This window comes from Tauraco erythrolophus, chromosome 3, assembly GCF_009769465.1.
Source record: "Tauraco erythrolophus isolate bTauEry1 chromosome 3, bTauEry1.pri, whole genome shotgun sequence".
NCBI classification, from domain to species: domain Eukaryota; kingdom Metazoa; phylum Chordata; class Aves; order Musophagiformes; family Musophagidae; genus Tauraco; species Tauraco erythrolophus.
In genome coordinates, this window is record NC_141467.1 from 103,583,415 (window position 1) to 103,603,288 (window position 19,874).

At 46.7% G+C, this 19,874-nt stretch overlaps 1 protein-coding gene across 4 annotated transcripts in view; it reads left to right on the forward strand.

Moving 5' to 3' along the window:
- The window catches only part of ADGRB1 (adhesion G protein-coupled receptor B1), a 215,458-nt gene that overhangs the window by 55,996 nt on the left and 139,588 nt on the right, over positions 1-19,874 (forward strand). For 2 of the 4 annotated variants that reach the window (XM_086609591.1, XM_086609592.1), the window contains exons 4-8: positions 4,821-4,985; positions 7,470-7,642; positions 11,738-11,930; positions 14,309-14,473; positions 18,580-18,681. In XM_086609591.1, the coding sequence (XP_086465717.1) occupies positions 4,821-4,985; positions 7,470-7,642; positions 11,738-11,930; positions 14,309-14,473; positions 18,580-18,681 (798 nt within the window). The remainder of the gene's footprint in view (positions 1-4,820; positions 4,986-7,469; positions 7,643-11,737; positions 11,931-14,308; positions 14,474-18,579; positions 18,682-19,874) is intronic. The other 2 variants (XM_086609594.1, XM_086609595.1) reach the window with 1 other exon arrangement.

The following is a 19,874-nucleotide window of genomic DNA, read 5'->3' on the forward strand; positions in this document are numbered from 1 at the left end:
GTCTTGGGCAAAGCAAGGTGCACTGACCCTGACTACAGCTTAAAAACATTGCCCAGCGACCTTGCAAACAGTTCGTGCTCTAGAAAGGCTTCAGACAAGTGATTGAAAGAGCCAGAGCTGTGAAATAGATTATAAGGGAAAGCGGTACATATTCTGATGTAAATTAGCCGTGCTTCATCCAGCCCAGCAGGACTTGCCACTGTGCAGCAGTGAACAGCATCAGGGAGCAGCACTGTGATGTGGAGGCTCCGGGAGCCATCAGGCAACGGCTGGGTTTGTGGCTTCCAACACAACTGGAGATGGTCCAGTTTTCCTCACCACGCTGTACTGAATCTCCTCCCTCTGGTGGGAGCAGCTCTGCTACCTGCAAGATCACTGGTGGCCGGCAAAAAGCTACAGGAGAGGGAGGGCATTTGCAGTGCTGTAACCTGGTGAAGCTGAGCTCAATCTCTCAGCCACATGTGCCTAAAGGGAAAGGAGAAGAGAGGTCACTCCTGCAATGTCCCTTGTTTTTCGTGTTCTGCCTGGTCCCAGGTGCTTCCCCGGTGCTTTGTTCCAGCCTGTAGCTCCTCCATCAGGTTTATAGCTTGGCGTTTCTTCCTGCCGTACAGCTGGATGCTGCATCTGGGCTCTGTGACATCTCTATTAATTCCCTGCTGTCGTAGCCACCGCCACCGCTGCAGCATGGCTGACTTGGGCTGTGGGATCTCCAAGTGCAGCATGGCTGACTTGGGCTGTGGGATCTCCAAGTGCAGCATGGCTGATTTGGGCTGCGGGATCCCCGAGTGCAGCATGACCCAGGAGACCCCGACGGGAAGATGTGTGTTCCCCTGCCGCGAGCTTGCAATGCTCCTGCTGCTGTCCCAGGAGCAGCAACTGCAGACAAATTGTTCAAGAAGATCAGGATGGAGGAGATGTAAAGGGGATTTAGGGGGAGTCTTTAGCTGAGGATACCAAGGCAAAGTACAAGTCTTCTCTAGCAATTCAGTTTGTAGGGAATAAGCCGTTTCATACCCACTCAAGACCTAGAAAATATGAAATACAAAAAATATCTGATGCCAACTATAAAGACTAGGGATGAGGGGATGGACTTGCCCAATTGAAAGCCAGTATTTCCTCCTGCCTGCTCTCGGCATCCCTGGTGTCCAGGTCCTGTTGAGCCCATAGGCTCTGGCACAGTTGTGCTCTCAGCTGCAATGCCAGTGGCTGCCCACATGTCTCCCGGCAATAGCACAAGAGTGAGATCCAGCCCAGCAGGTCCCTGGTGTGGACCCTCCCGGCTCAGCCCACAGACTGCTTCCAGGAGGTCTTTTCTAGCAGAAGGATGTGAGCGAAGAAGCAGCTCGCATGTGGTGGGATGTCAGATTGACAGACGAAGCCAAAAGGAAAAAAAAAAAAAAGAGATCCTGGAGGAGGGATGACAGCGATGTACCACTCCATTAGTGCTGAGGGAAGAAGTGTCATGGAGAAGCTGCAGGCACTGATGAAGATCCCACAGACAGCTGAGCTCTCTGTAAGGCCAGCTCAGTTACTCTCAAGGCTGGCCAGGAACTGGAAAGGATCCTGGATTGCAGTGCTACCTCCCCATGGGGTGGATGCCCATAGTTTCTCCTTCTGCAGCACCTGCTGAGTTTTCCCCAGCTGAAGGACAGGTGCTGCAGTTTACTTTGTGGGAGCAGAAAGCCCTGCAAAGGGCAATCTTCCCACCTGAAGTGGGTTCCTCACCCCTGTGAACTCCTTTGGGACACTCCTATTAATCCCCAAGCTAGCCTGGAGCATCACAGGACTAATCAAAGGTCCATCCTGCAGAGACATCTGTCCACAGGCACCAATCATGATGGAGGGCAATGCATGACCCTCTGTCCTCTGGAAGGTGGAGACCAATTTGATGGAGTGCATCTCTGGCAGATCTAATTATAAAACAGTACTGAGCTTTACTAGGGGGCTTTCAAACCCAATAAGCATGGTAGACTTCTTGCCCTTATAACGAAAAAAAAGAGCCAAGATCCATTTCTGGGATAAATAATTGGAAGATATTGCATCCAGTAAATTGTATTCGCTGTAGTCTCACCCACAGGGGTGCAGAAATCCTTCTCATCCATAGTTTTGGCAATGGGCAATATTAGGCTTCTCTTGGGTGGAGAGTCAGAGAGCTTGTCCTGGTGCTTGAGAGCACCTCAGAACTGAGTCTGGTGTGGTTTGAACATCTGTTGAATTTCTGCAAAGGTTGAAACTAGACTGGACGTAGTGCCGCAGTACACTGAGATAAATTGCTTAGTTCAGAATGACACCAAATCCAAAGGAGTAACCAGCACTTGGAAAACAAACTATATTATGGATTTAAAAACTAAGGATTGGTGCAATGTGAGAGGTGAGAATTGAGGAGATTCACCTCTAATCATAGATATTTCTACTGTGAAAGGGCAAAGGCCAAAAATAATGAAAAAAGGGAAAGAGGCAGAAGAGATGGAATTTGGTTCAAACATGACATTCATTCGTCTAGTGACACAGAAACTCGGAGATTGCAAAACCACAGCCAGGTCTGAGTGGGGAGGTGGTGGGCTGACAGACTCTCCAAGCCATAAGTTACTGATGGAGGAGGCTATTGGGTCACTTCAGGCTTCCACTGTCCCACCTCTGACCTTTCAGAAAGACTTTTGGGCACAAATTGGCAACCTTTGACTGCAAAAAAAAAGCCATTTCCCTGCCACTGAGAGACTCTATGTTGCTGGGTGCAGTGTTGGGGAGGTTGCTCAAGGTTGATGGAGGGGGTTCTGTGATCAATGCAAAGGCATTGTCTGTTTGGGCAGCATCCAAGCAGGCTAGGTAGCAGGAATGGCTGGGATTTGTGGGCCAGAGAGGGTTATCCTGGAGTCTAGGCCACTCCTGAGGGCAAATGCTGAAATGATAGTACCAAAAAGGAAACTTGCTGGTGGTGAACTTGGAGTATTACAGGATTGCCTGACAGAGCCAATCGAGTTCCTTGTTGGAAAGACAGCAAAATTACCATGAAACTGCAAATCTCTGTATACCAGCAGATCTAACACTTGAGAAACAGGGTATGGGAACAATGTTTTTTTGAAGCCCCAAGGCCTCAAAACACACAAGATCTCCTACACATCCCAGAGAAAGACCAACGGTCCATAGAATTAATCTAACTGGAACCAGCTGGGTAGATTAATGAAACAAAATGCAAAAGCAAAGGGAAACAGTATTGAACAACTTTGGCTTAATGAACAAAAGCAGTTACGTCTCATGGTGATTGTTCTGATGGTATAGATGAGGTGGAGAAAGACTCATCCTTACCTCCACCTCTTTCTAAGTCCAGCCAGTAAATGAAGGAGTGAAAGTCTGTCCATTCCACATCAAGGACAGGTCTTCCTCTACACTTTCCCCCTTCAACAGTCTTCCAGATATTGATTCACCAACTTCCAATTAGTGGGCATATTTTTAACTACCAACTGCCTAAATGACTGGAGATACTCAAAGCAGATTGGCCGAAAAGCGACACATCACAAATAACATAGATTACCACAGACCGCAGTGAGCAACTTGATGAGAGCCCCAAACGCTTGAAATCCTGCATAAAATTTCATTGCACGCAGAAAAGTCCCTTTATGACATAGTAAATAAATATGCCACCTTGAGGAAAAAGTCAGACATGCACAGCTTTAGGCAATATTGAGCAGTTTGGTGGTCTCCAACCCTTACAGTCCCCATCACAGTTCCTGTACTGACACTGACTTTCACGCAGCTGATTTATACACCTCACTGCCCTACAAGCAGGCTGAGGTCTCAAGCTCTAGCAGCCCACTGCTTGAATCTCTTCCATGTTCCGTGTCACAGCTGGTCAGTCTAATATAGCATGTGCTGTCCAGCTTTATTTGGGAACAGGGTGGTGGTGTGGGAAAACACATCCAAGTGCCAAGTGCAGCTCAGGCTGTGCCATGTTGTGCATGATCCCTGAAGTCATGCTTACCTGGTGCACCCAGTGCCATGATCTTTCTTCTATCATCCGTAGTCTGCCAGATGCATCTGGTTAGGGTATGACATGATGCAGTCTGATGTTCTGAAGAACTTCCTCCTAGAAGGATGTGCCCCTCTATTACGCATCCTCAAAGATGTGCTGGCGTTTATTTATGCCATATACCTGTGTACTATATATACCAAATGTTATGTTCTAGGTTTACCATGTGTAATTATTAGTAACTCATTAAAAATCTGAAAACCCAAACAATTCAGAGCTTAATCAAAAGAAACAGAGCAAGCTTTTGTTTTCTTCTGAGGGAGAAAGGCGTTTTCTCAAAGGTAGACTAATGCCTAGGAAAACTAATGAAAAACAGTCCTTTCTCTGCCCATGTCACACTTCTGGTGACTTACTTGGAGGCTTGATAGGGGCTGTGAGAAGGCAGAGAAAGGAATTGAATCCTTACAACTGCTCAATTTATGGACACATTTACTATCCCTGTCTAATCACTGTTACTTAATTACTGCTATCTCCGAGCAGATTACACATATCCCAGCTCACAGTGGCTACATCACCTTGTTATCCATGGTGTGGCCTGCCCTGCCCAGTGCCCTGATGCGTCCACAGTGTCCTTCCCTTTTTTGTGTGTGTGTTACAGCTCTACGCAGTAACCCCCAAAGAAACTTTTATCCCATTGCCAACCCTCACATTTTCTCACCAACCCCCTTGCATCCTTGCCATCATACCACATTTTGAACACATTACACAGAACACCAGCAATGGATGAAGCACCATCCCGGGGATCCAGGGACCAAGGATGCCTGGTCCTCACCTTCTGCTCCAATCTCAACAGGTGACCCCGCCGCAGAGGAGTGGTCCCCGTGGAGCGTGTGTTCAACCACCTGCGGGGAGGGCTGGCAGACCAGGACGAGGTTCTGTGTGTCGTCTTCCTACAGCACTCAGTGCAGCGGTCCTCTCCGGGAGCAGAGACAGTGCAACAACTCTGCCGTGTGCCCAGGTGGGCTGGGAGCTCCATGTATGCATGGGAAGGAGGGGAAGGGAGATGCACAGAGGACTGATGTCTATTTGGAGGGAGATCTTTTTTGTTTCCTTTTCCTTCTCTTTTTACCCTAAAGCCTCATACAGAGACCTTTGCTAGACCAAGCATCACTAGACGGGCACTTGTTTTGCATGGTATGGATGATTTGATGCTATCCAAAGGCAATGAACAAAGTACATCTGAAAAGCGTGTGCCCTTGGGGGTGTTTCCAAGCATGGGGCAGACTGGGAAAGAGAAGCACCAGATGACACTTCCAGTTGTTCACATGCCAACACTGGGCATACTATTGCAAAATCAGCATGAAAAACTGGTATACTGCTGGTATGTTTATGAATTGAGCCAGCATCTTCAAAAAATAAAAAGAAGAAGCAGCAGCAGCATCTCTGTTTTCAAACTCCTCCTTCCACAATTTAGAAGAAAAAGTACATTCTGGGGAGCCTGGACAGAACTAATCCTTCAATGGTGAAACCACCAAGCATTTTCCCATGATCTTCCCTGCATTTCATAGATTCATAGATTTCTAGGTTGGAAAAGACCTTAGAGATCATCCAGTCCAACCGTCCCTAATCCCCATTAAACCATATCGCTAAGTAGATCATCCACCTTATTCTTAAACACATCCAGGGATGGGGACTCAACCACCTCCCTGGGCAGCCTGTTCCAGTGGCTGACAACCCTTTCAGAGAAGAAATACTTCCTAACATCCAACCTGAATCTCCCCTGACTAAGCTTATACCCATTTCCTCTTGTTCTATCACCCATCACTAATGTAAAGAGCCCTTCCCCCACCTCCCCACCATCCCTTCTCAAGTATTTGTAGGCTGTAATCAGGTCTCCCCTCAGCCTCCTCTTCTCCAGGCTAAACAGCTCCAACTCCCTCAGCCGCTCCTCATAAGTTTTATTTTCCAGCCCCTTGACCAGTTTAGTCGCCCTTCTTTGGACCCGCTCCAGGAGCTCAATATCTCTCTTAAAGCGAGAGGCCCAAAACTGGACACAATATTCCAGGTGCGGCCTCACCAGTGCCGAGTACAGGGGCAGGATCACTTCCCTGTTCCTGCTGGTCACACTGTTCTTGATACACGCCAGTATCCCATTGGCCTTTTTGGCCACCTGGGCACACTGCTGGCTCATATCAAGCCGGTAGTCAACCAACACCCCCAGGTCCTTCTCCGCCAGGCAGCTCTCCAGCCACTCTTCCCCGAGCCTATAGCAATGCTTGGGGTTTTTACACCCCAAGTGAAGGACTCTGCACTTGGCCTTATTAAAGCTCATGCCATTGGCCTCAGCCCAACGATCCAGTCTGTTCAAATCCCTCTGAAGGGCCTCCCTACCCTCGAGCAGATCGACACAGCCTCCCAGCTTGGTGTCGTCCGCAAACTTACTGAGGGTGCATTCAATCCCCTCATCCAGGTCATTGATAAAGATGTTAAACAGAACTGGACCCAGCACTGAGCCCTGGGGAACCCCACCAGTGACCGGCCTCCATCCGGATTTAGCCCCATTTACCATTTCCTCCTCTAGTTATGCATTATCATGCAAGATGCCTGGCGATGATTGCAAAATTTTAGGTTTGAACACCCTTTCCTGGTACTGGTGGATCAGTCATGGTTAGCAGCCGATGAAGGACTGGAAAAGTACCTGTGTCTATTTTTTTTTCTGAAGCATTATTGATTTTGCATTAGCTTCTCTGGTAAAGCTGGAAAGAATGAAGTCTCTTAAGAGAGATCAGTACATTCTTGTAACATTTGGCCTCTGGAGATTACAGTGACTAACCTTCCATAAATAACGTGGCCAGATTAGATTAGATTAGATTAGATTGGAGAAGATTAGGTTAATATAGATCTGGAAGCTTTAGATGCCTAATTCCAGGAGTTACCAGCAAAGGCCTGAGCACTACTGGAGCATGTTACCATTTTGTTCTTCCAAGTCTCCATAGTTTTGTCTCTGTGGTGTCCCTGATGTATGATAGTAATTAGTAGCCAGACTACAGTTTTTCTGAGAGCTTGAAAATGCTGTAGCCTTTGATGATTCAATGAGAAAACATGTTAAGGGAAGGAAAAAGGCTAAGAAGTAACAAAATGGTGGTAATGCTTCTTCCCAAAGGGTGGTTGTTTTTTTGTTCCTTTCTAGCTAATCGCATATTTGCTCAAAAAATACCCTTTTCTCTTGGCTCAAAATCTGAAAAATTAAGGTCAATTAAAAGTTCATCATGATTTATTTCAAACAGACTGGAAAGTAACAGACACTTGGTGTTGATACCAAAGCATGAAAAATTACACGATGTTCCTCTTGCGCATTTCGGGTTGGTTTGTTCTTGACCATCCCACACCCCCTTCTCACATGCTGCTCATTCTAGGTGGGAAGATGCTGTGCTCTGTGGGCTCACTCGCTTCTCCAGATCTCCTTTGGAAAGCAAACTTACTTCTTCTGCTTTGATTGCAGTGCATGGCACCTGGGACGAGTGGTCTCCATGGAGCTTGTGCTCTTCCACGTGTGGGAGAGGGTACAGAGATCGGACCCGCACATGCAAGCCCCCGCAATTTGGTGGGAACCCCTGCGAGGGCCCGGAGAAGCAAACGAAGTTCTGCAACATTGCGCTTTGCCCAGGTAAGGCAGTTAGAGATTCGAAGCCTTCCCTCCAGCAGGTCTCCCCACCTCCGAAGATGCCCACACTTGGCTCATCAAGTGGGATGATCCTCTGTAAGGAAAGAGAACACTGAAGGAGCAACCTAGAGGTGCTTTCAGGAGTCATTCAGCTCAGTATTGTCTTAGTTTCAGATTTACCCTATGCAACGATTTACTGAGGACACATTATATGGGTTGGATCTGGACTGTCTCAGCTATCACTACTATTTCAAAGACCATCTTAAGCTTCTCATCTGTTATCTTCAGTGAATAGTTTGAACCTCTTTTGCCTGACTGGGCTTGTTGTTGTGCTGGAATTTATTAATAGTTTTACTTGCTAGCATTAATTCACTATATATTCAACATAAGAAGGACATGGACCAGTTGGAGAGGGTCCAGAGGAGGGCCACGAAGATGATAAGAGGGCTGGAGCACCTTTCCTATGAGGACAGGCTGAAAGAGTTGGGGCTGTTCAGTCTGGAGAAGAGGAGGCTCCGGGGTGACCTTATAGCGGTCTTCCAGTGCCTCAAGGGGGCCTACAAGAAAGATGGAGAGAGGCTGTTCAGGAGGGCCTGTTGTGATAGGACAAGGGGTAATGGTTTTAAAATAGAGGGAGGAAGATTCAGATTGGATATTAGGAAAAAATTTTTTACTATGAGAGTTGTAGAACACTGGAACAGGTTGCCCAGAGAGGTGGTGGATGCTCCATCCCTGGAGACGTTCAAGGCCAGGTTGGACGAGGCCCTGAGCAACCTGATCTAGTTGGAGATATCCCTGTTCCTTGCAGGGGGGTTGGACTAGATGACCTTTGAAGGTCCCTTCCAGCCCTAACCATTCTATGATTCTATGATTCTATCATTCTATCATTCTATATATGCAAGTTTCTCTGTACCTGAGCCTGCTTTGGGTGGTGAGGTGGACTAAGAGACTCCTGAGAGACTTCCATGCTGTCTTTTATTACTTTTAAGTAACTTTTCCCTACCCCTAGTTTTTACTTCCAAATGCCTCTCCCTGAGTTTTGCTTTGAAACACCAGAAAGAAACCTCAAGATGAAATGGCTTTTACCCACTGGAAATCCACTTGCTCTCCTGTGGCTTCCTTCCCCTGAACCATGCAGGCCTTGGCTTTACCACAGAGTCCCAATTAATTTAACTCAGGGTGTCCTGGTGAAAATGACCCCAACACGAGGGAGCTTCCCAACACTCCCCCCTTTCCCGGGGTAATGTCAACTGACATTTTTCCAGTTTAATGAGAATCATTATGAGACATTATTATGTCCCCAGAGGAGGAGAGGGCTTGTGGGAGTGATGAGAACTTTGTGAAAACATTTGTGAGAAGCCTCCTGGCATTTGCCACCCAGATTTCACTCCAAGTAACTGTCCCTGGATTTCTGGCCTCTATCCAGAAGACTCTACTCGGAATAAAACCATCCCAGACACCAAATTGACTCCGTCATAAGAAGACAAATTGAAGAAGTCAGACCTGGCATTGCTTGGGCAATAAAGCATACCCTGAGTTAACATTGATCCATAATTAATTTAAGTACAAATAAATACGTGGCTACGCTGCGGCGAGCGAGACACTGGTGGAAAAGACAAGCAGCCCAACTGCAAAGCTTCAGCTCTAATTAGTGCCGCAAAGGCGATCAGCGGCTCTGCTCTGCCAAACGAGCGCGGCGTTGGGGGGCTCATTGAAGCACAACAATGGGCGTTGCTCAATGCTTGACACACCAGACAATCATATTGCTTATTACCGCCCCGCTCCGAGGATTTATTGCTACAAACCGATAAAATTGCTCTGCTGCAGAGACAACAGAGCTTTTGTTCCTCTGGAGCAGTAGATATCACAGGCTGAGCCCAAACTGCTTCAGAGAGAGAGAGAAGGGGGAAGACAATGCCAGTCTCTGTGTAGTCTACACCAACGAGACTCCAATGAACGTTTTTGATGGACTCGCGCTGTGGTGTGACAATGGCGCTGGGCAGTCTCTGCTGCGGCCGTGATGGAGAACCCTCAGCATCGTGCCCGGGAGACAGCTGTACATCAGCGCAGGCAGCTGGACGTGCGACACGGCCATCTCTGTTTTTCCATTTTTTAGATGACTTTGAAATTACAGTCCATGAATAAATAATCTCTCACCTTGAATCATAGAATCATAGAATGGTTAGGGCTGGAAGGGACCTTCAAAGGTCATCTAGTCCAACCCCCCTGCAAGGAACAGGGATATCTCCAACTAGATCAGGTTGCTCAGGGCCTCATCCAACCTGGCCTTGAACGTCTCCAGGGGTGGAGCATCCACCACCTCTCTGGGCAACCTGTTCCAGTGTTCTACAACTCTCACTGAGAGTTGTAGATTGCATTGAAGCAAATGACCTGTTCATTATGCTCCACCAAAACAGAAATTTATGGATGTGGATGTCTTTTATTTTCCCATCTCCAAACGCTCCCAGTTGTGGTAAGCCTTCAATCACCCCTGCCACAGCAGCAGGTTGGACTTTAGTAAATTCAACTTTTTTTGGTAAATGCACCTGTTTTGGTAAATGCAACAATTTGGTAAATGCAATCCCACTTTTTCTAATACAAGGGCATACTAAGGAGGGGCAGGAGCTCTCAGTACATGGAAACTAGCAGCACTTCATTCAGTCAGAAAAGCCATTTTCATTTACATCTGGTAGGATCTACTTTGCGGGGTTTTGGATCATTTCCAGAGAGGAATCACCTGTCAGTCACCACCTTTTGCTTTTCCCTTCCTTGGGATTGATAAGTATTGACATGATGCTTTGAATTTATGCACAACGAAAACATCAAGCTTGGATTGCTAAAAAAAAAAAAAAAAGCACTTTTTGGAAGTACCTTTATGTCTGCCTGATTTTTCACACCTCCTGAGCTCACGTGACCCCCTCTGAATTAACTGTTGCTCATTTGGATATTTTTGACATTTTTTTATGTGCTTGCAAACAAAAAGCTGCTGAACTGCAATGGGGATTATTCGGGGCTGTTCAAGTCCTTGGAGATTACACAGGGGACCAGGTTGCATATATTTTTCTTGGTCTGACAAATCCAAAGAAAATGAGCTGCTATTTACAGCGACGTGATTGGAGCCAGAATTCAGACTTTTCAGGGATCCAAGTTGTTTTTCTGAGTGAGAACTAGCAGCTAGTGAGAGCTAAACAGACCGTGATGACCACTGCTAATGAGAAAAAGGTGCTCGAGGAATAGCAGACTGGGTGATGGATCTGTTGATCAGGGACCAATTAGGGTGTAACTGTCACACTTGGGAATGCCTCATGCTGTACCATGCTAATAAGACGTATTCACGTTTCTCTCCAACCCTGTGCCTACCATAACCTCTCTTGCCCCTCCCTCCTCTATTTAATTATCAAAGACGCTGCTGTGCAGAGACATATCAAGCCTGTCAGTGTTAATTCAACCATGAGAGAAGTACATTGACCACACACATGCACTCTGCTCGTGGTCTCTTGTTGGAGCATACCTTTGCTCGGAGCATTTCTCAGCTAGCAGCATGAATTCCTGTTAATAACACCGTGATTCGAGTTTCTGCATGGGCTTTAATGAAAGACAGAGCACTTGGGTGCTTGAGAAAGTTCCTTCCCTGCAGACTGGTGCATTGCTTCGGTGAAAAACGAGTTCCCTCAAAAAGTGCTGATTGCCCAAAATGGGAAATGTCAGAGTAATGTATTGATTCCTTCAAAATTTTCCGTGAAAACATGATCCATGCTCTCTGTTTTGATGTTATGTTGTAATCGGCAATATTCATAGCTTTGACGTTTATGTTGGAATGTGTAATAGCAATAATTTCAACTTTTATGGTGTTATGTAGAGTATGGACATAAAAATCGAAATGTTACGGCTCTTGCATCCTGCCCGGCCATAACATACCAGCTAGATGTCGCAGAAGGTCCCAACAAATTGCCATTGCCACAGTTGTCTGAACTTTTTCTTGATGACCTTGCCCTCTCTCACACTCCATGACTCCATTTTATCACCACCTGCCTCAGTCCCTTGCTGGCAAAGGCCGAAGATTCTTGCACATGTCTCTTTCCAGTGGGAGCGATTTTCACATTCAGTTTTGTTTTCTCCCTTTGGGCCACTCAGTGGACGGCAACTGGAATGAGTGGTCGAGCTGGAGCTCTTGCTCTGCCTCCTGCTCCAACGGCACCCAGCAGCGGACAAGGGAGTGCAATGGACCCTCCTACGGTGGAGCCGAATGCCAGGGACACTGGGTGGAGACCAGGGATTGCTTCCTACGCCAATGTCCAGGTCAGTGACAAATGACTTCTTCTTTCTCTTGGGTGATCCTTCTCTGCAGCCCTAGGCAGGCTTTGGTAAAATCCCTTCCTATTTTCTTTGGGGAAGAGTTGAACAGTTTTCACCAGTAATGGAGTAATAAGGAGATTGTGGATCATACCAACAGACCATGCAAGCCAAAATCCATAGTTGGCAAATGCTCCAGGAGATCCCTGAGAGGTGAGTGATTGTCCACGGGGAATTTGTTTTTCTAACCTTAGATACCAGTTTTCAGCATGTGTTTAAAAAAAGCAGAACAAAACAAAACAACAATGAAACCCTTTCTATGCATCCACAATGCTTCCATTTTCCTCCTTTTTTTGTTTTTTTTTTTTTCAGTTCTGTTTCTACCCATTTACCAATTCATCACTCCTAGTTATAGCTGAAGCAAACAGGAAAGCAACCGCTATTGTATCATAGCTCTGAACTTTACCTATGACAAGGTCTGGCACAACGAAGCCTTGATTCATGCTTATCTAAGACTTGTTACTTAATTTACTCATCTAGCTGTGTCTTAATATAGTAATAATAACAATAACAACAGGGATATTATTAATAATAATAATAGTAGTAATAATTTCTGCTGCCCCAGAATGATCTTACATTCAGAATAATCACCATGTCTTCATACCATGGACCATGGGCTCCAAGAGAGCCATTTCATGCAGGAGAAACAAAGAAAATGGAAAAAGATACCAGCGCACAGTTGACACCAGAAGTCTACATTTCTCAGACTGACATCAACACTACAGAGTTGCAAGTGCAGTTTGCACCTATTTTTGAGGGGGGTCATTGCCAAGGAACTAATTGGGTCACACGATGTGGAAAATATTCTGACTTGGAAATAAGGCTTGAACAACTAGAAGCCTTCAAGACTGATCAGCAGCTAATTTTTCTTGCCATGCTTCTCCTGGCCCATTCTCTGCTTCTCCCTGGGTGCTCCAGCCCTGTTAGACCATAGGACTGAGAAGGAGTGGACTCCAGAGATGGAGAGGGTCTTTATCCCTTTTGCAAGAGAACAGGGACAGTCAGAAACAGCTCAGCAATTTGAGGCACTTCTCATACCTTGCTCAGGTGAGAAAATACTGTTCTCTCCACAAGCATGGAAGCCAATAGCTTTTCAGTCTGATAGACCTGTTTCCTCAGGGAATCTCTATCATCTCTGGTAGCATCATTATCTGCAGTGGAGCATAGGCAGTATTTAACCCAGATATTGGACTTCCCTACATAGTCTTTAGTAGGTTTTAGTGTTTATCTCACTCCTTCTTTGCAGCTTATAGAGATCTCAAGAAAAAAAAGACCTTACTCTTTTTCAGACAACTGTGTCCCACAGATTTCAGAGTTAGTTGTCAAAGCAATGTTGATCACCGCTTCCACTGCTTACAGTGTCACCAAAGAAAGTATCAGAGGTTGGTGCTGCCCTTTTTCTATGACAATTTTCTTCTACTTCTTGGAGAAGAAGAGAAGGATTCCCTACCCTCCTAAAAGGAGTTATTCAACCCAAGATGACATGTTAATTCCTAATTAAAACCCAAATAAGAATCAGGAGATTTAGGTCTTTGCTCTAATTCTGTCACTGAGTTGTTTCTCATCTGTGATGCAGCAGAGGAGAATGTTTCCCTACCTTGCAGGCTTGTTGTGAGGGCTAATTAACATTTTTATAGTGCTTTGATAAATGCCATTGTTAATGTAAAAGAAGTAGCATTTTGATAAATGCCATTATTAACGTAATAGAAGTAGCGTTTCCACTGAATCTGTAAAGATGTTGGGAGAAGACACAACGGAATGAGACAAGGTCCCAAACCTCTCTCCAAGGCACATTAAGCAACAGTGCAATGGAAGAGACTGAAGGGAGGTTTACTTGATGTTTCTTCATGGTTTCTCGCTCAAGGGCTCTACTGGTCTCTCTAAGTCCCCGGACCAGACCTTCTCTGGGAAGCTCTATTCTCACACGTGTTGCACATCCCAACCAAACTCCAGCTACGAACTTTTGCTGGCAGATGTGGCTGCCAGGCAAGTTGAATCCCTGCCCACCTGAAGGGCGTTCATGAGCACAGCCCCAAATTTGAGCTCAAGGAAAGAGATAGGGCTGTTTTTGCAAGGGCTGAGGATATAGAGGAGAAACACAACACCCTTCAGTTATTAAAGGGCTGCTGCAATGGGAAAGAGCACACACTGATTTCATGTTTGTTGAGGATCAGACAAAGATCCAAGGCTGGAGACCTCTCTTCCCACCAAGCCATGCTCTACTCATCCTATGGTGCATTGCTCACCTTGGAACTTTGCCTCCTTTTGTTGCAGATTATGTTTGGGACGTGACAGGCTGTTTCTCTCCTCTCTTTTGTCTCCAGTGGATGGGAAGTGGCAAGCCTGGGGAGTGTGGGGCAGCTGCACCGCCACGTGTGGAGGTGGGACTCAGAGACGTGACCGCGTGTGCTACGGGCCCTTCTTCGGTGGAGAGACTTGCCAGGGCCCCAAGGAAGAGTACAAGCAGTGCAATGACAGAAAGTGTCCTGGTATGTACCCCAGACCCCTCACGCTTTCCTTCACATGGAGGGGACAGAGGTTTTGGAAACATTGTCCTGTATCAGAGAGCTGATGTAACCAGGAGTTGTGATCTAGTTGGATCCTGCCAATAACCCAGGCAAAAGACACATCAAGGGCTTGTTTTAATTCTTGCTGAAGCCAGTGTAACCATGCTGATTTCAGTGCATGTTTGGTAGGTCCCACCAGTCTAACCTTGATGTTTTTCATCTTCTCATTGCCATAGAGTCATGAGAGGAAAAGACACACTGACAGCAAAACTGCTATCAGAGTCTCAAGTCCCTGAAGTAGTTGAGCACTGAGGTTGCTGCAGTGGTTTCCCACCCTTTACTTAGCCTCCAGGACACCTACACACCACTTAATTTTTAAAAAGGACAGCTGTGTCTACATCTGTCAGAGCCTTACCCAGTCTCATCCTTCTCCAGCTACAGCCATGGGAGTAGCATCCATTTGAGAAAAATGGTGCAAAGCCTGAATGGAAAACAAGTGAGCTGCAGGAGAGGGGAAAACCTGGGACTTCATGTGAAAAATAGACAGGAGGAAATATTTGCTAATTGGAATGTTTCTGTCTGTCTCTCACACAGCATAAAGAGGCCAGAAAAAAGGCCTGTGCATCGTTTTTATATTCTTTCTCAGTCTCAGATGAAGCACTTGGTGAAATGTCTGGTGGGGAATCAATGGCCTATGTGATGTTGGCAGTCAGATTGCATCGATCGTAACAGGCCCTGATTTTTTGACCGAAAGGGTAATTAATTTTCAGAGCAGCTTAGTGAGAGACAGCAGAAATTCTCACAGGAGCATCTCAGAGGCACTAGTGAAAAGGAGTGTCTCCCTAAAATTATAGAATCATAGAATGGTTTGGGTTGGAAGGGTCTTTAAAGATCGTCTAGTTCCAACCCCCCTGCCATGGGCAGGGACACCTTCCCCTAGACCAGGTTGCTCAAAGCCTCATCCAGCCTGGCCTTGAACACTTCCAGGATCCAAGAAGGGTAAAAGACAGGCTGGAACTCAGCACAGAGGGAGCAGTTGTCGTACAGATGTTTCTGGGGACGGATCTGCCGTGTTGAGGACAACTGACCCTCAGACTCCTTTGCAAACTACTGAAGACAAAGATAAAAGCCAAAGCACTTCAGCATGGAAGTTTCAGCCCATTTAGCTCGAAGATAACAGAGAAAGAGACTGTGTGCCCGAAACAGCATATTCACTCTTTCCAGCTACGCTCTAACAAAAGACATCACCTCTCCTCCCAAGCTGTGCCTCTCAATTAGCAGCGGCGTGTGAGAGTCTCTTCCAACTCCGCCACAAAGCTCTCCCTCACCGTAGAAAATCTCAGCACCGGGTTGTCTGGTGGTGTCTACAGAGCGATGCAGATTTAGTTCAGCTTCAGTGTGTGCCAGCTGGGGCCCTGGCAGAACAAGCCCAAGCTTTTCTTCTCTTTCCACGGGGGCTGATGCCTGCACGGTGCTCGAAAGGAAAAGGCATGTCTCAGAGATTGAGCCCTGCTAGGGTTCAAAACCAGAAGGGTCTCGTTGCAGTTGTTAATTTTCAGGGGAAGATAAAAAAGGTGGGGAGTCATTAGAGGCTAAAAATAAACCTGCTCAATTTGTTCTCGAGAAAATATCAAATGCTGGCATGATTTGATTTAGGCGGAAGAATTGGGTTTAATTGGGTTAGTTATTAAAATCTCCCAGTGCAAATATGTTACTTTGGTAAAAAAAAAAAAAAAAGGATTTTGTTATGCAGCAACATCAAAAAGAAAAAAAAGAAGGAAAAAAACCAAGAGGGTATGAAACGATTCTCTCCTGGCCTGGGAATTGCTTCTGCCTTCACTGGCAAGACAACGCCAGACAATCAGTGTACTTCTAAAGAGAGTCTCTGATCCACAGCATCCCTCAGTGGTCCCCAGGGAGACTGCAAGGGTGATGAGACCAGGAAGGTTTGACAGGTCAGAGGAGGAGAAAGGGGAGGTCAGATGTGAACCCATTCCCTCTCTGCTTTTTGATGTATGCTGTTGTTCTGTAGCCGAGGGTGGTAGATTTTTCCCACCCCGTGCCCCAAACCCTCCTTTGAACCGCAGTTTGATGATGAGAATCTGAGACCATGGCCACAGCACTGGGCCAGGAGCTCTGCCTTCAGCTCCCTGCTCTACCACAGGCTCTCTGGGTGACCATGTGCAGGTCACAACTGGGTAGCTTAATCTCTCTACAGCTCCGTGTCAACAGATTGGAAAAAAAACAAACCCACTGCCTCTCCACCCATGTTCTGCTTTACCTGCAGAAGTCACAAGCTGTTGGCACAGGGACTATTTCTGCATGTGTGCAGAGCACAGCAAGGCTCCTGCTTGCCCCCTGGGATTTCTTTACAATAGCGATTACTCTAAAGGGAGTTTTAAAACAGGAGAAGGAGCATCTGTTTCCAAACAGAGAGTGTAAGTTGTTCATTACTGGTGTCTACTGGGAGGAATCTATCTTCAAAACCCAGCTGGGGCTGGAGCCACGCAGACTCCAGGAGCAGTGATGTGTAGGCAGCTTGTTGGGTCTGGTGTGAGACCTTCCAAGGAGCAGGCCTTGCCACGCTCATAATCTGAAGTTCAAGCCTTCCCCACAGCCAGGTTGGTCCTCTGGGTAGTTCCAGAGCAGCAGTGGGGTATGTCCATCGCCAGGCATTTGCCTTGTGATGAAAGTCCTGAAATGGTCTATGTAAGCACATCCATAGATTCATAGATTCATAGATTTCTAGGTTGGAAAAGACCTTAGAGATCATCGAGTCCAACCATCCCCAGTCCCCGTTAAACCATATCGCTGAGTAGATCATCCACCCTATTCTTAAACATCCATTGCACAGTCCCTTGTAGAACGAAGCCTTCAGGGTCATCACTGCCCTTCATCTCCCTTGGGAACAACATGAAAACTCAAGACATCCCTCTTTTTCTATGGCAGATAAATATTTTCTCTACAACCTTGACACATCTCTACTGGCACCGCTGGACTTTGGTACGGACTTTCCTGCATGGGAAGGAAGCTCAACAGGCCACTGCCAGACTCTGCAGCTGGTTGGCTTTGGCTTTGCAGGTGCCTTTCCTGACCAGCTGCAGGCATGCAGTCAGCTTCCTTTTTATTGGTAGTTTTACACGCATGGAAAATAAAAGCTGTAATCAAAAAGCATTCAAATAAGTTTTTCTTCTCCTCACCCTCAGGAGTGATAAATAGCTTTAACACCATCCTCATAGCTCCCACCGTTTTACGTGCTGCAAGTAATGAGTTTCTCGGCACAAAGCTCTCCTGCGGTGAATGTTTTCTTCCCAGGTCCCACTGACTCTGGGACCGACTCAGCTCCACTCGCTGACAGAAGCATCCAAAAACCTCCTTCCAAAAACCTTCTTTTCCTGCCTCAAAAGATGTTTCTGCGGTCTCCTGGACTCTGCAGCAGTGTTTGGAAATGAGCTGCTGATGTAAATCCAGCCTGTTGGTGCTCAGATCTTCTCCCTGTGTCATCGCATAAGATGGCAACAGATAGAGGGTCTGAATGAAGTCCACCCAGGGGATATGTCCATCTTGTTTTTTGTCTACTTGTGTTCTTTCCTTCATTCTACTCCAATTTATTCATGCTGAGCCTCATTTTAGACGCATTCAACCCTGACAGTGGTGACTCTGAAGAATGGAAGGAGTAGAGTCTGGAGCCATGAAGTTCACCCACAAAAGGTGGACATCTGCCCATGAAACAAGAAAAGAAAACTCTTTAGTAAGGTGTAGCAACAACAGCCTTCTTACAAAGACCTGCCACAAGGCAAGGCAAGCATCTTAGTGGACTTTCCCAGGTGGTTACATGCATATTGGGATGGACAGAGGCCCAGTTCTCAGACAGGCAGAGAAAATTCCGGAGAGGTTAAGTGCCTTCGTTGAGGGCCATGTGCCAAGCAGCTGAGGAGCTGGGAATTCACCTCCAGGCCTCCTGGCTCACACCACTACCACACTGCTGTTCCCTCCAGACCATGCTCCCTTGTTTCCTCTTTCCATTCCATTTTCCACATCCCTCCTGAGAAGGAGGCTTTACCAATGGAGTTTTTTCTTCCTTGCAGAGCCCCACGAAATCTGTGACGAGGAAAGTCTTGGCTCTGTGGTTTGGAAAGAGACGCCCGCTGGAGATGCTGCAGCTGTCCGGTGTCCTCGCAATGCCACCGGTAAGGATGATGGCATGCTTCAGCCAAGGAGCTGGCCCACCCTCAGACTCTCCTTCATCCTTTGCCTCATAGATGAGGAGAACCTGGTTGTGGGAGGACAGGTTCAAGCAAATGAACTTCCCTTCCTTCACTCAGAGCTAAATGAACTTTCTCTGGGTTTCTGTGGTCCTTCACCATTTAACAACAGCTTCTTGGTTCACACTGGAGAATCTGAGGTGGTCTCTCGTCCACCTTCTGCCTAGTCCTGGGACAACTTTATTATTAAGGGTTACTGTGGTATGTCCTCCCCGTTATTTACAAATAGCTCTGCAGAATCAGGTAGTGCTTTATTAGAGTGCTCTAGACTTGGGCGTTACATTTCTCTCCACTACCCATAAAAGAAGCTAGTATCTGAAAGTAGGAAATCCGAATTGGGCTGTCCATTCACACTAAGGTGTTTTCCTCTCCTTCTTAGAAACCATAGCAGCTCTCTAAATGCAGTTTCAGGTGCTCAAGGTGATGGTCCAACCATGGGGGTGTGAAGTGATAGGATCTGGGAATCCAGGTGTTATCTGTTGTGACCATGGCCACATGTTCCCCAAGAAGTGGAAAGCAGTGCAGAGGAAGCTCCAGGAGACATGGTGGTGGAGGAGCTTGTCCTCAGTTGGATGTTCCTCCCTCCCAGGCAGGAGCAGAAATGGAGACAGCCATGTCAGTATGATTGCAAAGGTTTTGTTTTGTTTGAGGGAGGTTGTTGGATGCAGACAAACCCTGCAGCTCTCTTTGACACCCATGGCCTGGGAGAGTCAACGTCATCCCAAATGCTAGCCTAGGAGAGGGACTGTATCCATAGAAAGGTCACTGAATGAATCCTTTAGCAGTAGTGATGGGATTGTGGACCCCCTCAGAGACTCCTCCAATGGCAGCATAACTGCTTGGACAAGGTGGTCCCTCTCCCCTTCCACCTCACTGATATGTCTGTTCCTCTGCATCACAAAGGTGTGTGATAATTACTGCTGCAAAGCCCACTGCGGACTGAAGCGAAGGAAAGGTCTGGGGGAGGACAGCAAGCAGCTTTCAGAGTTTTTCAGCTGGTGCAAAGATGGTGCTGTTGAATATTTTTCTCCTTGAGATTGCGTAGGCAGCACAAGCCGCTGGGGCTGGTTTGGTTCCCAATACCAGACCACACCAGCTGGGGAGGCTCATGGGACTTC